General features: G+C 42.2%; 1 protein-coding gene across 2 annotated transcripts in view; it reads left to right on the plus strand.

Annotated features, from left to right (window-relative positions):
* Nucleotides 1-17,284, plus strand: part of SLC7A14 (solute carrier family 7 member 14) — a 97,312-nt gene that overhangs the window by 35,963 nt on the left and 44,065 nt on the right. For both annotated transcript variants that reach the window (XM_081065203.1, XM_081065202.1), the window contains one exon: nucleotides 11,453-11,904. In XM_081065203.1, coding sequence (XP_080921329.1) covers nucleotides 11,601-11,904 — 304 coding nt within the window. In that variant the 5' untranslated portion in view covers nucleotides 11,453-11,600. The remainder of the gene's footprint in view (nucleotides 1-11,452; nucleotides 11,905-17,284) is intronic.

A 17,284-nucleotide genomic window follows, 5' to 3' on the forward strand; every position in this document is an offset into this window, starting at 1 on the left:
ACAGAATGGCGAGGGCTAATGACTAAGATATGATGTGGAGACGGTGGAGGACGATAGTTAAGCATGGCAATACCTAAAGGGGGTGTGGGATTTGTGGAAGCAGGGGTGTTTTCACTTGTTTTGTAAGATGAACCTATTGAGTAAAATTAGAATTCTTAGACCAGTCCATGAAGTTACCAGAATTAGTTGCCTTTCGGGGATGGTCAACATGGAAAGAAAGATAATCAAGCTAAGAGAACCCAAGGTCCTAAAACTGAGGTATTTGCTTTAGTGGAAGATCTTCTCTTCTGAGCAGGGCTGTTGGCCTGAGCTACAGTGGCAACTGAAAGAATCTCATCTCCAGGCTTCTGGTGATTCGAATCTACTATGGAAGGTTGATTCTGTAACCAAGTTAGAGCTTTCCCTGGGCCTGAAAACTCAATCTCCAAAGTGAAAAGAATGATGAAAATGTCGGCTAATCTAAATCCATGTGGGGAGCAGATCCTAAAACAGTTTCCCATAGTGGAGACACATAGAAGCATAGAAACAAAACCGAGGATATATCTTCCTGGTCAGGAACAGGAGCGTGTTCATTATTCTTGGATCTTCTGTGTTGTGTTTCGGTTTTTAATTCAACTTTTTTTCTGATTTTAAAGAAATACATTCTGGTCACAGAAGTGATGAAAATAGAAATCATTCCTAATCCCACCATACATAGATCCATACTTTTAACATTTTGGCATATGAATGAAATTGGATCATACGCTATGTACAATTCTATATCCTTTATTGTTTTAATGTAATATATCCTGAGTAGTTTTAATGTCCATAAATTATTATTTGAGAACAATATTTTAATGTTTGCTTACTATTTTATTCTTACAATGCCTCATAATTCGTTTAACTCTGTCCCTATTTTTTATACAGTAGGTTGTATCATATTTTTACCCCTATAAATAATACTGCAATGGATGCCCTTGAGAAAAAAAATTTTTGCACCTGATTATTTCCACATGATAGTTTTATTTTCCAAAACACATTTACGTCAGTTCACACTCCTACCACCAATGTATGGAAGAATCATTTCTTTGACTCCTCATCAGCAATAAGTATTTCTATTTTTTTAACCTTTGCCACGTTAATAAGAGAAAATGTCTCCTTTTATTTGGCATTTCTTTGAATATTTCTGATAATGGACATATTGTTCCCTCTTATTGAATATTTATATTTGCATTAACAATTGCCCCCTTATGATGCTCTGTGAAGAATACATTCGAACTTAAGAATGTGCAATCTGGAAAAATTTTAACACAACAGCTTGGAAGCAAACACTTTTCAGTCAATAGCCTATAGGTTGGAAATTCATTTAAAAGTCCCCAAATGAAATCTGGCATTCCTCTGTGACTTAGGGCTGTTGGCATCGGAATATGCTTTCCTAGCTTTCAGATTTCCTAATGAAAAGATATGATGATAGTCAGGGAAGGAACTTGCCTCCAGAGAGGAATTCTCTGGGCTGTGGATCCAGCGCACACCCCAAGGGCCTACAGACTCACAGACTCTGTGCAGGTACCATCCTCAAAGTAGACTCAGAAACGAGAACTGAAGAGTGTACCCACAGGGCAAAGCAGATCTCTATTTTTCAAAAACGTGTTAAATTTCCAGGCTGTCAAAAGTCTGTGAGTTAGGAGGTTTTTACTGCTCTGATTGGGTAAAAGACTGAGGTCTCCCAGGAGCTGCATGGACCGTCTACGTCAAAAAGTATAGCTCTCACCTTAACTAAATTTTACTTTCCAAACATTAAAGATCTTAATGTTATAAATAACGTAGATTTTTAATTGTCTTCCCTTGACTTCATGAATATAAAAGAATACAAAAATATAGAAGAAAACTTACTTATAATTAAATACACTTATTTATAGACAATTTAGTTTCCCAGAGGATCTGTGAAGGCATTCAATGAAAAGAGAGTTTTCTCATTTGTATAATCTGAGACTTGGATCAGATGATTTCTAAGGTTTTGTTCTTTGATTTTATGCACAAACTGATTAGCAACGAAAGTCATCTTACCCTGAAACAGATGTCTCAAGATAGCAGGGATTATTATAAACTGCTATTGTAAATGATGTCTTTTATAAAGAAATACTTTATGCCCAGTACTCTTTTTAGCACTATGGAGGAATCTTTATTCTACAAACATTTATTGATTACCTACAGTGTGCCACTGCAGCTCCATTCCCCTTCTTAAATATGGAGCAGCAGGGTGAGCACTGGTGTGGAGGTCAGGAAATCTGCTATTACCTGGTGTGTGGCCTTGGAGAAGTCACTGCAGTGCTCAGACTCCAGAGCTGCTCATCTGAAAGTAGCTTACTGAATTACTCTACCAAGGGTAGATGTAGTTTTGGTTAAGCTTTTGTTTTAATTAGGGACAAAATTTTGGAGACAGGGTATGGAGAAAGGCTGAGCCAAGTTTTTTCAGGGAAAGAACGAGAGAAAAGAGAGGAATTTTGCCACAGAGTGTGGAAATATGAAAAGAGCTATGTCTAAAGCGTGGTTCTCAGGAAGTGTATAGGCTGAATAATGATCTCTAAAGGTGTCCCCATCCTAATCTCTGGAATTTGTGATATGTTACTTTATATGATATAGGGGGCTTCGCAGAGGTGATTAAATTAAGGGTCTTAAAAGGGGGAGATTACCCTGGATGAAATGGGTGGGCCTGATGTAATCACAAGGATCATTATAAGAAGGGAAGAGGAGAGGAGAGAAGGTGCTATGCTGCTGGGTTTAAAGACAGAGGAAGGCACCACAAGTCAAGGGATATAGGTGGTTTCTAATTAACAGAAGCTGGAAAAGGTGAGGAACAGATTGTCCTTAGACCCTCCAGAAGGAACTCAGCCCTGCAGACTCAGAACTATAAGATAATGAATTTGGGTTGTTTTACACCATTAAGTTTGTGGTCATTTGTTACAACAGCCACAGAAAACTGATACAGGATGGATTTATGTGTGGTGTGGGATAGCATTTCTGTTTTATCAGGAAGGTATCAGTAAAGTCTACTCGCCCTTCAGCACCTTAGGAGTCCACTTGGAGCTTCTCTCTGGGATGTAATGATGTGCTGAGATAGGCTTCCAGCCCAAGTAGGGGAAGGTTGGCTTCTGGAGGCTCAGCGACACCGGATTAATTACATGGGACATCAAGGTGTTCGATTGGATGAGCTCAGACACAAAATTCCCATAATTTTGTTATTTCAGAATGGCCTGTCTGCTCACATTTGGGGTGGGGAGATAAGAATTTTTGTGCGAAAATCCACCTTAGGCATCACCTCTGAATGTACTTTGTAAACCTGTGGTGTTGCATGAAAAAATAAGTCACCCTCTTTTTTTAAATAAGAAAATAGAATCCTCAGCAAGCTGTGAGTTACTCAAGGTTTCACTGATAGCTTGTGACAAGGCTAAGTACAATAGCTGAGCTCTCCTGAGTCACAGTTAGAGGCTCATTGTACGATGAATCACTCTCACCCGTCACAGTGTTAACTTTGAAAATCTGCATGTGTTTTAGAAATGGCCTATGGGTTTACCATATTTCCCAATAACATTTGCATGCAGTTGAACGACCAGGAACTGGTATACTTGGGAACTATGTTCTAGCTAACTTTTCTAGCTAACCAAATGTGAACCAGAAAAAAATATTGTTATACGTACTACTCTTCCTATCCAGGGGTTTTCCAAATTTAAAAGGGGTTTTCTCTATCCTCCCTTGGTACAACCAGCATGGCAAGCAGCTTTTGGTCTATTTTTGTTCATTGCTAAGTCTTTCACTGTATCTCAGCCATCATGTGGGGTATTGGTCACCATGTCAGTGCCTACACTGACAGGCTGCTTTGTAATTTCCAAACTGCATTCATAAGCATCATTTCATTAAGCCCTCGTGACAATTCTACAATGTAACTATTAGTACTCCCTTCTTTCATGTGAGAAAACTATAGCTCAGAGATTTTGAGACTCACCCAAGATCACATGGCAGAGTCAAAGTTCAGCCCTCAGTGTTTTGCTTCAAACCCAATGTCTCTGTAGACATACAAGTAGGCAGTGTGATTGATTGCCCTGATTTCTCCTAGCCCTAGGACATTCCCATGTATCAGTCAGGGTCCCAGCAGGAAACAGACAACCCATGCAAATCAGGAATTTTGAGGAAAGTCTAATGAAAATAACTTTATACAAAAGTGCAAGTAGAGAAATCATGAGGCAAGGTGTATTTCTGGGGACACTACACTCTGCCTGAAAGGACAAAGGAGAGAAGAGTTATCAGGACTCAGAGGGAGAGGGCTGTGTGGCGAGGGCCACCTGGCAGGTGCCACACCTTGTCTTTGGTGGATGGACACAGCCAACCCACAGCAACCCAGCAGAGGGGAGCTGAAGATAAAACCTAGCCTCCTTCTCCTCCACCCTCCAATCTCCTGTTGGTGCCTCCCATTGACTAATCCAACCAGAGGGGCAGGGAGCCTTGGATGTGTCCCATACCAGTTAGCAGCGCAGGACACAGCAAGTAGGTGAGTGAGAGAAGATCTTGAAGGACAAACAGAGGCCACTGGTACACTTTGAAGCTTCCTGCGTCTAAATTCCTGATATCCTATGTTTAATAGTCATTTCTGGTATGGTGTAACAGCTGCCATTGAGGTAAATACATAGTAGCAACTCATTAAATACTTTTGGCAATGGTTCACGTAATACAATTTCTTAACTCTTCTGCAGTGGCATGGAAAGATTAACTGATTTTCTTGTGTGATTTGCCCCTTCTAAAAGAAGGCTTACCCTTTGAGATATGATTAATGGAGAGTTTTTCCTTCCCCTGGGCTCTGGTTGGTTAACATTACTATATGCACGGTGAATAACATATGATGCCACTCAAAGACCTGCGATCTTGGATCTTGGATCAGTGGGAAACAAAGAGTGGAAGACAATGTCAGGCTGTGATTTCCTCTCCGAGTGGGGTGCTAGAGGAGAAAGGTTTCTCAGTGTGAAGTAATCAGATGTCTGAAAAAGCTTACCTCACTTCTCCCTCTAAGTAGATGCCAGACATTCTCTTGAGAGTGTTTTCACAATAATTTCTGCCAAATAAATACACAGATAATATTCTCAACCCCTGGAGTGTTGACAAACAGGGAAGCAGAATGGGAAACATTTTTAAGCAGAAATATTGTTCCAAACGAGATAAAGATCAACACTCATTTAAAAAAAAAAAGAAAATCCCCTTTTAAAAAAAGAAAAAAATATTTGTTTGTTTCAAGCAAATGAATTTAAAATGACTTGTTACTGTTTTGTTCTGCTTGGTGTCAGAAGTAGATAAATTTTGCATTTATACTGATTGTTAAAGGAAATCAATATTTATACCTTTATAGAATTAATTGTAGAAATACAGGAATGAACACAACAGAGTCTCTTTAAGTTTATACCTCACATATCCACACTTCAGCCCATTCCAGAAAACAAAAAACCAAAAACAACAACAAACAAACAAACAAACAAACAGCCTCAAGAACAAAGCACAATTGCTTTGCCTAGTACATAGCAGGGGCTCATGAGATAAGTTATGTAATTGTCACAGCTATTCACATCGTCCTTTATAAGAAAATTATACAACCTCACCCTTTGCCATATGACTCACCTGCCTTCTGTGGGAGGGGTATACAGCCCACCCCATTAACTTTGGGCTTGGTCATTTGACTTACTTCAGCCAATGGAAAGTCTGTGGAAATGCCACTTCCAAGCAGAAGTAGAAGAGGCATTGCATGTTTCTACCAGACCCCTGTCCTTGGCCTGTGCCAGGAGAGAACACCATGTGTCAGGTAGGGACTGCTCCTCTAGCCTGAATCCCAGAACGAGAAGACATGTGGAGCCTCACAGTCCAGATGGAGGAAAAGATCTGAAGCCAATCCACAGAACTACACTAGAGTCACAGCAAGAGATAAATGTCATTGTTGTGACTTACTGAAAATCGAGGTTGTTTGCTACTGCAGCAAAAGCTGATTAATGCATTCAATAGCTTATTAGAAACAGAAAAAGAAACAGCAAGCTTTGAAAAGAAAGCTGGATTGGTATGTCCTCTTTTGCATAGCTACTCAGTTGTCAGAGATTCAAACTCCCCTTTAAAGACCTTCCAAGCAAAACAAAGCCATCTGCGTCTGAGATTCCACATACACTATCAATGGGCTAGTACATTGTTAAGTAATATAGTGGGTGATCAAAAAATACTTGAGGTGGATCTGATCTACCAAGCACTTAGCAAAGATATAACTGGGAAGGTTAGTAATCTGAAAATCAGAAATCTTGGTTTTAAAGACAATTGTGTATCTGAGTAAATTTGTCAGGCACCGACATTGTATGATTTAGGAGGCGTATGCACACATGTGCGCAGACACACACACACTCACAGGACAAGACGTCTCCCTTACCACTTGTTCATGGCCCAGATATGTTAAACTAGAAAAACTGCAACTGCCCAAGAAGTGCAAATCAGAATGTGATTGATCGAGAAGCTGTCACATGTGAGACAGTGAAGAAACGGAAGATGTTAAATCTGGGAAAGAAAAGTCTCCAAGAGATATATCAGTTGCCTTCAAAAAATTAAAGGCTTTTCTCATAAACAGATAGCCCTGATCTCTATAGAGACAGACAGCAAAACTGGGGACAACGGAAGACAGTTACCAGGACACAGATCTCAATTCAGTTTGCTGGGGTGTTCTGTGTAGGGTTGGGCAGACCTTCTGGTTCAGACACATCTGACCTGTGTCTGGCCAACAGTGCAAATCATCGTGACTGACAGGTGAGCACTTCACAGTTGCAGTACAAACACAGAGCCCTATCTGGCCAGCTTGGAAGGACTAGAAGAGAGCAACAGAAGCAAGGGCCTCAGCAGAAACTCTGCCATCAAGAACTCTGGCCAAATGAGCCACGGGCATAAAGGTCAGAGGGAGTCGTGATTTTGGGGCAGGGTGATGCTTGCAGATGAACACACCATGTCCTAGCCACCTTTTGGCATGTGCATCTTGGGCCGAAAAGTCCAGGGTGTAAAAGAATGAGAGGTGGTATAACCTCCAAATGCCCAAGCAAATCTGCTGAGATGCCCCATTAGGTAACGAAACACAGGAAAGGAGAAAGCCATTCTCTACAAACATGAGAAAGGTCAGCACGAGTTCCTTGCAGTGAAAATACCAGGGCCTTCAGTATGCAGCCAGAACAAATTCAGGGGAGTTTCAGCAGAGAAAAGCCATGTGTAAGGGCTGGGCAACAGGCCAAAGTCTCTCTGGGAGCTGCCTCAGGAGGTAGAGGTGGTGGGAGAGGGTGTCAACAGCAGGGGACAAAAAGACTGGTCCGGGACCAAAGCAGGGTAACGCTAGCTAACAACACTCCCATGGCACTCTGCTAAGAGCTCCACATGTACTAGCTCCTTTGCTCCTTACCACAACCCTGGGAGCTAGAGACCCTTATTATCCCACTTTATAGATGGCAAAACTGAAGCATACAGAAGCTTTGTCCAAGGTCAGTTAGCTAGTAAAGGCAGAGCCAGAATTTGAACCCAGGGAACCTAGCTGCTGAATTATGTCCTTAACCAGGAGCCAGGAGCTCAGACTAGAGGAGGAAAAGCTGTGAGGCTGGTGGGGAGAAGGGTTGGCATAGGATCCCAGGATACAGGAGCGGGGAGGGGCCTTCGAAAGCTCCTTGAGACCCTGTAGTCACTAGGTGGGGCTCGTCAAACCAGGAAACTTTCACTCTAACAGTAACCTCGTTTACCAGGGGACATTGATTAGAAGAATTTACTAAAAATCCTAATTGTCCAACCATGTGAAGGGCTGCTTCTGCCAGCCAATGTTTCCTGCTACACCAAGTGTTCCAGGCAAAGGCTGAACAATTACTCAAAGGAAGTGTTATAAAGGGGTTTCTGTAGTCCCTTAGCGTATTTGCAAAACCAGGCAGGAATGATTTTTGGCTGTTTACTGTTTTGTTATCCTTCCTCTCCTCTCCTCCAAAGGCCAACTCCAACCTAATTCGATAATGTTACCTCTTCAGTGAATTTCTAAGCCATCATTATTTTCATCCTTATCCAAACCTGCTTTTACCATCATTATACTTAGAGCCCACTGAACCCTCAAGCACCCCAGCAAACACCACAGTGGTGATTCTTCTCCCAGAGGCCTTGTAAGCCTTCCTTAGTTAAACCTGTGAAGTATTTTGAGAAACTTGAATTAAAGTGCTAGAGAAAACACAACACACATTTATTGCTCATCTTGGAAAGCAACAGCAATGAGTTTCCAAAACTGCTTCGATTAACATAAGCTGGGGGTTAATGAATATGGATATTGTCAATAGTCACTTAGAAGCATGGTTGCTTTTGTACACTTTGTTCTCTCCAGTAAATGTCCAACCAAGACAGGAAATGCCCCAAGCCCCTATTTGGATCAATAAAGCAAACACTCAGAAGACTTACATGGAGGGAATAGAGCCAGGAAGGAATTCTCACCACCCTCAACTTTTGTTCTAATTGATTCTCTATGTTTCCATCACAGTTTCTAATTGTCTATTAAATAAAAGCCATCGCCTCTCTAACAAGCCTTGTTCATTTCTCAATGTCCTTGTGACAATTTCTGATGAAGAGCTAATCAGAAAAATATAACCCAGCGGGTATCTCCACACAGCACCACATCCACAGCCACTGCCAGCAGAAGACAGCTGCTGAGGGGCCCAGCTACCTGCTCAGGAAGATACACAGGAAGGGCCTGTGGGACTTGTGGCCCCAGGGGGGAAATGCCAATGTATCGGTCAGGGTTCTCCAAAGAAACAGAATCAATAGCATATATACAGATGTGTGTGAGGGGATTTATCACAGAAATTGACTCCCATGTTATGGAGGCGACAAGTCTCACTGTTAGCTGTCTGCAAGCTGGAGAACCAGGAACACCGGTGGCGTAATTCCGTCTGAGTCCATAGGCCTGAGAATCAGGAGGGACCGATGGTGTAAGTTCCAGTCTGACTCCCAAAGTTCAGGAAACAGGAATACCAGTGTCTGAGGAGAAGAGAAGAGGGACGTCTCAGCCCAAGCAGAATCAGTGAATTCATTCTTCCTCCACTTTTTTGTTTATTCAGGTCCCCACCCCCATACTGATGAGTCTACCAATTCCAACACTAATCTCTTCCAGAGACACACTCAGAAATAATATTTTACCAGCTGTCTGGCATCCCTTAGCCCAGTGAGGTTGACACACAAAAATAGACACCACAGGCAGTATCTGGTTTTGCACACCTAGCACTTCAGCCACTCCTAGTGGTGTAGGGGTAGACCCCAACCCTGCCTTGCTAGAATCACCTGAGGAGCTTTAACCAATCCCTAAATCTAGGCCACACCTCAGACCATTCTTGTTGTCAATAATTAAAACACAGCTTGAAGCCACTCTGTCAAATCTAGGAAGAAATTTAACGAGTAGGGCCATCACCCAACCCCTGTGAACCAAATTGACACGTTTCACCTGATTCTTCTGATTAGGTAGTGTTTGCAAAGGCTTTAGAAGCAGACAAGTATTACATTAGGTGCTAAGTAGCATTAATTAATAATGTCAGTAGATTACATGGGCTGGTACTTATGATAAATGTAAATGTGTTAGACTTATCAGCACAGGACCGTATTCAGCTGTACTTTACATTTTTCTTTATAGAATTTTATAAAACTTCTAGCTTCCAAAGAAAGTAGCTCCATATAATCTTTGCATTTTCTAACGTGACAAAACTTTTGAAATCATCCAATACAATAGCTCTCAACTCTATCAGACCTAGCACCTCTTTTTTGTGATAAATGTTTTGTCACACCCATCTTTAATGTCCTGAAGTAAAATTCATGGATAATCTACGTGGATATAACACATTGCTGTATGTGAACACTCAGGCTTGTCCCAGTGCAGTTGGCCGATACAGGCACTATACGAAGAAATCCTGCAAATGGGCCAGTTCCAAATGGCAGGCTGTTATACACATGCTGTGTGGGAGATGCTGTACCAAAGTAGCATTGCCAGGCAGGGGGGCCTTCGTTTTCGGAAACGGTGAAGATCCAAACTAAAGAAATTATCTTCCTTCAATTTGTTCTATAGTTGCATTTCTGGAAAATTCAATGTGCTTGTATGTTAAAACCATCCACCCAAATCCCATGTGTTTGTAGGTAAAACAGAGTTAGCTTTTAGGTTCAGACCATCATCACCAGAATTTTCATCTACAAGAATGTCTGATGAGGGGGCCGGCCCGGTGGCTCAGGTGGTTAGTGCTCTGAGCTCCTAACTCCGAAGGCTGCCGGTTCGATTCCCACATGGGCCAGTGGGCTCTCAATCACAAGGTTGACAGTTAAATTACTCGAGTCTCGCAAGGGATGGTGGGCTCTGCCCCCTGCAACTAAGATTGAACACAGCACCTTGAGCTGAGTTGCCACTGAGCTCCTGAATGGCTCAGTTGGTTGGAGCACGTCCTCTCAACCACAAGGTTGCCGGTTCGACTCCTGCAAGGAATGGTGGGCTGCACCCCCTGCAATTAGCAATGGCAACTGGACCTGGAGCTGAGCTGTGCCCTCCACAACTAAGACTGAAAGGACAACAACCTGAAGCTGAACTAAGATTGAAAGGACAACTTGACTTGGAAGAAAAAGTCCTGGAAATACACACTGTTCCCCAATAAAGTCCTGTTCTCCTTCCCCAATAAAATCTTAAAAAAGAAAAAAAAAAAAGAATGTCTGATGAGATATTCCCACACAGTTAGCCTCTCTGGAGCCCACCCCCCAAAGACCAGGATTACTTCCCCATTCCCAAATCTTTGAGAGCAAAGAAGAAAAGATCAAAAAATTTTTTATTTCATCTGAGAGTAAGGTTCCAAAACAATCTCATGGGATGGCCCTGCCCCTCTTGAGAGGGCGTATGAGAGTCGTAGATCTAATTGTACATCATTATGTAAAAAATGAGGATACTTTGTCCCCAAAGAGTATACCCAAGAATCATAGGCCAAATCTTGGCCGAGCCAGGTAAGAAGTCCTTCAGAGTTTAGACAGATGAGCAAGTTCCATGTGCCAGGAATTTTCTTAAGCTCATTTCAGATGTAACCTAATTTATTTTTCACATCAACACTAGGCAGACTTTATTATCCCTATTATACAGCTGAAACTGAAGTACAGAGAAGTAAAGTCACTTACAGGAGGTCCCAGAGAAGTCAGTGGCGGTGCCCCGAGTCAGGCCATCCTCTTCAGAACAACTACGTGACACAGTGCAAAGTACAGACTGTCATTTAGGACTGGAGGGGACACAAAGGGGAAATGCAACCCTCCTGTATATGAGTACACAGGCTAGACCAGTTCTCCCAGTGTAGTACATGGACCCCCAAACCATGCCTCCAAGTCATGGTTTATTGCCCACTTGGTCTCATCGTCTGTTTTCTTGTGTTTTCTCCTGCAGACATTCATGCCCAGGAGAAAGCTTCTTTGGGTCCCTCTGGACTTTTCCTAAAAGGGAGCTCCTTGAGCACTAGATGAGTTCCAGAAGCATCCACTAAAGGCTTCCATAGCCCCCTTCCATCAGTTGACCTTCACCGTAAACTCCCAGGATGAGTGGCTTCCTTGCCTCCCTGGACCCCCGGCGGGTGCAGTGGGGGGCGGCCTGGTATGCCCTGCACTCCAGGATCCTACGCACCAAACCAGTGGAGTCCATGCTGGAGGGAGCCGGGGCCACCACCGCACATGGCACCAAACTAGCCCAGGTGCTCACCACCGTGGACCTCATCTCACTTGGCGTTGGCAGCTGCGTGGGCACTGGGATGTATGTGGTGTCCGGCCTGGTGGCCAAGGAAATGGCAGGACCTGGGGTCATCGTGTCCTTCATCATTGCAGCTGTTGCCTCCATATTGTCGGGTAAGTGTCTCGGCGCAGCGGGAAGCCTGTGCGAAGCATGCTTGCTGGCCTGTTCTCCCCCAATTCTGGAGTATTTACTGCTGAGATGTATCAAGTGGCAGAGAAGGGGTCATCATGCTTCCTTTGTGCTTTGACCGCCAGGGAGTTCAGGGCTACATTTTGGGCTCGACTGTAGTAGCTTCCCTTTTCGTTGGTTTTTCCATACAAGTAATTATTCTAGTGCCCCGTCATCTCCCTGTCTCATTCCCTGCCATGTCCTAATGGCTCTGTTTTTGTTATAACTGCCTTTCCTTGAACGATAGGTCAATCCTTTTGTAAGGGGGAGAGGGAGGACAGAGCTGCGATATAAATAATAAATAAAGGCTAGGCAGAGTAGCAAAATGACAAGTCCGTAAATCTGATACAATTGGGATCTGATGAGCCTCACACTGGCTATGTTACCCCCAAGCATGAGGAAACAAGCTAGGAAATGTGACGCCACTGTGAGACTCACACAGCACCATCTGCAGAGCACTTCAAAAGACTGATAGTCCACAGAGGTAGCTCAACCAGCATCTTCTCTCACCTTGATAAAGAATCATAAAACTCATTTGTTGGGGTTTTTTTCTTAATGAAATACCAGGACTTACACTTTTATTATCTGTGAAATGGCTGTCCTATTTCCTTTTCTTTTCCCTCCTCTTCTCCTGAGTTGTGATCCACACAGTACCTTCCCAAAATGCCAGAGATAGGTCAATGGCCAACTTGAAAAAGAAAGAAAAGGAAAACTTTCTGCTTCTTGATGGCTGTAATGCAAAACCCTGAGGCAGATCATGTGGTTTAACCCATGAATGGGTGAGTGGTATTTTTGAATGTTTCATGAGAAGCAGGAATGCTAACTTCTATTGGGAGGTCTGTGTACTAATACTACATACCATCACAAGAAAAGCTCTACATTAATATTGTACATCCAGACTAAATAGTCTCCATCCATGAGGGACGCACAGAGTAGGAACATGCAACCAGAAAGTGCACTGGTTTATATTTGACATCTTTTTAATTTGATAAGGAAAATATTTCCAGATGGCTTTTATTTATCTCCTCTCGTGGCTTACTTCCCTGTTGGTTTTACAACTATCTCCTTTTTCTGAAGTCATTCTCTAATATGCATAAATATCCTAATAATTGAGGTTCCTGCAGAACAGAGGACATTTTTTCTTTATAAATGAAAATAAATTATTTACCTGGATAAATTTCATGGAGAGTTGAAATTCTATTAACTCGATTGCAATCATGTTCAAACATATTTGGGAAAGAAATTATTTGAGAAAAGATGCCAGGTTTTTACCATAAATGTATAGATTTAAAGGCATCGGCATATAGAGAAGACTAGCAATGATAGAACAAAAGGCAGGCATATAACCAGGGGGACCTGCAGAGAGCCTGGGGCAGAAGGCTAAGAGTCCTGCTCAGTTAATGCAAACTGAACAGTCTCCTCTAGATCCATCCTATTAAGACCCGGTCCCCCAAACCCCAGTGATTCCTGCAAATAAATCACCCCCATCTTGTCGTTCCCAATGTTATAATACATTTAGAAACAAGAAGAGGGCCCGGTTGCCTTCTGGGAGCCTGCTGTCCTGTCACAGTGCTCATGGGAGCTGTAGAACCTAGATTTCTGCTGCTCAGATCAGCCTCAGATTGGATCAGCCAGTGTTGTGCTGAAGTCTGCTCCCACCAGCTGCCAAGAGCCCTGAGAGCACACTTCTTCCCAACTTCTCATTCAGTGAGGTCATGTTGTTAACTTAAAATCAGTTATGGTGGGAGTATTTATACCAAAGAAATTGCCAAGTGCTACAAATGAAGAGTTTATTTTCAGAGAGTTGGTTGTTAGCTCTGCTGAGGCCCTGGTACTGCCCAGTAACTGGTGCCTTCACCACTGTACCAGCCACCAAAAGAAAAGCCTACTTCTTCCCCCCTCAGGGACTCCCTTCTCCACAGATGGTTACATCCAGAACACTTCTCTACCCTTTATGATTGACTCATCGCCTTGTGGAAGCCACCCAGAATCCCCCAAGAGCCCCAGCCAGAGCCAAGACCAAAATAACTTGTGCCAAAGTTAGCATATTTATAGCAGGTTTCTTCAACCAGATCTCTCACTCTATGATGCTTCGTCACTGCACTAAGGAAAGCCCCCTCCATTGTCTTCTTTCCACTCCCATATCATTATCCCTGTGTTGTCCCTCCCTTGACAGCTTCTCCATATCACAATAATAGAACTCTCCTCTCCCCTCAGACTTTTTCATATGTGGTCTTTTTCTCCTTCTGGCCTTCACTAAAACTTGGCTCAACCATGAGGACACAATTCCCTGCCGCCCAGTCTGGGGAGGAGGCCGTTCCCCCACTCCTGGCCACACACGAGGTCAGGAGGGTCTGCCTCCCCACTGCCCTTTCCAGATCCCTGTTCTTCCACTGTCACATCAAAGCACCACCACTCTCTAGCTGTGTGTTCTTCAGAAAGTTACTGAACCTCTCAAAGTTTTCCTTATCTGCAAAATGGGGATAATAATAGTATTTAACTGAAGGCGTTCTTATGAAGAGTAAATGTGAAAATACAAGCAAAGCTCTTGGAACAATGCCTGTCAGAGTGGGCAAAATCAACTGCCCATGTAAGATTCACGGTCATAAATTTGAAGGTGAGTCCAGTCTCCAAAGTCTGCACTTATCTCCAGGATAAATATGGCTGCTTGGTTGCAACAGTGGAGTAAATGAAAAAGTTGGGATTAACTAGATCTAGCTTCTTTCCAGGCAGAGAGAAAAAAGCAATGGGGTTCGGAGTGTTTTCCAAGGAAATGGTGCAGGACCACATGATCTAGCTTGAAAGAGAGAACGTAACAGTAGTGGTGATTCATGAGAAGTGGTAAGATCAATGGAGATTGGAGCTCTCCGTGAGTTCAGGAAATCATTGAAATAAAAATATTGAGAAAGTGTGCTAGAACAGAAGTGAAGTTAAGAGTGGAATATTTGAAGTTAAGATTTCAGAAGTGGTACAATAATCAGTAATGTTAATTTTAGACTTGGAACCTGACTCACCCACTGAAACTTGTGAAACCTTAGCAAGTTCCATAACTTCTCTGAGCCTCAGTTTCTCCACTTTGGAAATGGTCATAATACCTCCAGATATACAGCACTAAATAAGTTGTTATTACTATTTTGTGCCAAACCCCACTGTAGGAGCTTACCATCTATTATCACGTCTAAAACTCATAATAGCTCTTCAAGGTAGATTTTATTATCTCCATTTTTACATATGAAGAAATTGAAATTGAAATAACAGAACCTAGATTCAAATTTGTTGTGCCCACATTAGCTTTCAACCCTGACTATGAATTTAAATCACTTAGAGAACTTTCTTTTGTGAATAGTGGATTGGGGAAGGGTGGGTCAGCTTTATTGAGTTATAATTACACTCAATAAAATACACTTTTTAAAATACACAATCCTATGAGTTTAACCAACACGTACAATTGTGTAACCTCCAGCACAATCAAGATACGGAAGAGTCCCATTACCCCCAAATAATTCCTTCATGTTATCTCTGTAGTTTTCCTCTGCTCCCTCCCCCAAACCCCTGGCAACCACTGATCTGTTTTCTGTCCCTATTCTTTTGCCTTTTCCAGAATGTCACATAAGTGGAATCATTCAGTGTGTAACTTTCTGAGTTTGTTTCTTTCACTTAGTATGATGCAACATAAATTCCTATTGTTTCTATCAGTGGGCTATTCCATTTTATTTCTGAGAAGCAGTATCCCACTGTATGGCTGCAGCACAGTTTGCTTGTCCATTTACTAGCTGAATGACACTTGGGTTACTTCCAGTCTGGGGCCACTATGAGTAAAGCTGTTACAGATATTTGTGTATGGTTTTTTGTGTGAACACGGTTGTCATTTCTTTTGAGTAAATACCTAGAATGGGTATTGTGGGATTTTGTGGTAAGTGTATAATCAACTTTATAGTAAACCGCCAAATGTTTTTCCATAGTAGCTGTATTACTTCTCATTCTCACCATCTGCCTATATGTGTGAGTTTCAGTTGCTCTGTTGCTTGCCAGCCCTTGCCAACAAATTGCCATGTGGTTTTGTGTGTGTGTGTGTGTGTGTGTGTGTGTGGTTGTTTTGTTTGTTTGCCATTTTAAAAGGCACGTAGTGATATTTCAATGTGGTTTGAATTTACTTTTCCCTAATTACTAATGTGTTATGTGTTTATTTGCTGTCCATATATCTTCTTTGATGAAGTGTCTGTTCAAATCTTTTGCCCATTTTTAACTGGGTTCCTCTTTTCTTATTATTGACTTTTAAGAGTTCTTTATATTTTCTGGACACAAGACCTTTATTATAATAGATATGTATTTTTATAAATATTTTCTCCCTATTTATGGCTCATCTTTGAATTTTCTTTCAATTTCTGTTTATTTCTTTTTTAAAATACTGATGCTCAGGCTCCACCTCCAGCTATTCTAATTCACCTGAACCGGGATAGAGCCCGTGGGTTGGCACATTTTTAAGTTCCTCAGAGGATCTGAATATGAAGCCAGGGTTAAGAAGTGCTCTGTTCCAGGACCCAGAACCTACGTGCTCTGCAGCCATGACTTACAAGAAGAGGAAATGTATGTTAAGATAGAAACTATGTGACCAACAGATTCTTAAGACATTTTCTTAGCCGCGTGGCATCATATCCCATGCCACGCAAACCAGCTTATAACATGAAACAAATCTGACGAGGAGAGAGAGCCACTTTCTCTATAATTTGACAAGACCCCAAATTACAAGACCTTTCCAAGACCCTCCTTCCTGTCCTTCACCTACCCAAGAACTTCCCACAGCCCTGTCACAGTAAAGGGAAACTTCAGAGTAACATTTACCCTTGGTCCAAAAGTTCTTATCTACTCTTTATCAGTTCAGCAGACCACAACCAGATCCCATGCCTATCACCAAACCTAAAAACCCTTTTGTATATATCAGATTAACTAACCTAGACAGGGGAAATGGTTTTTCTGCCTGGTTCCCACCTAACAGCTTTGTTGAGAGACTGAGGGATGGTGGCGGGATGGTGCCAAGATGGTTTACAGAGGTTCTCCAATTCAGTTGGCTGGGATGAAACCTAAAGCAAAGCCACCATGACATCTGGCCGTTAAAAGCAACCTTTCCTAAGAGGCTCCTACAAACTTGAGTTCATATGAAGGATGGCTGGTCTAACTTTTTTTCTAAGTTTATTCCAGTTCTCTTTTAGTATTATTAAAATTGAACCTCAAACAGAATATAAGTCTGAATACTCCTAAATTCATTCTCTTTCTACAATCACCCTTCGAGCCCATATCTCAAATGGTTTTGGTAAGGATTAAATG

This window comes from Rhinolophus hipposideros (genome assembly GCF_964194185.1).
Source record: "Rhinolophus hipposideros genome assembly, chromosome: 2".
Lineage (NCBI taxonomy): Eukaryota > Metazoa > Chordata > Mammalia > Chiroptera > Rhinolophidae > Rhinolophus > Rhinolophus hipposideros.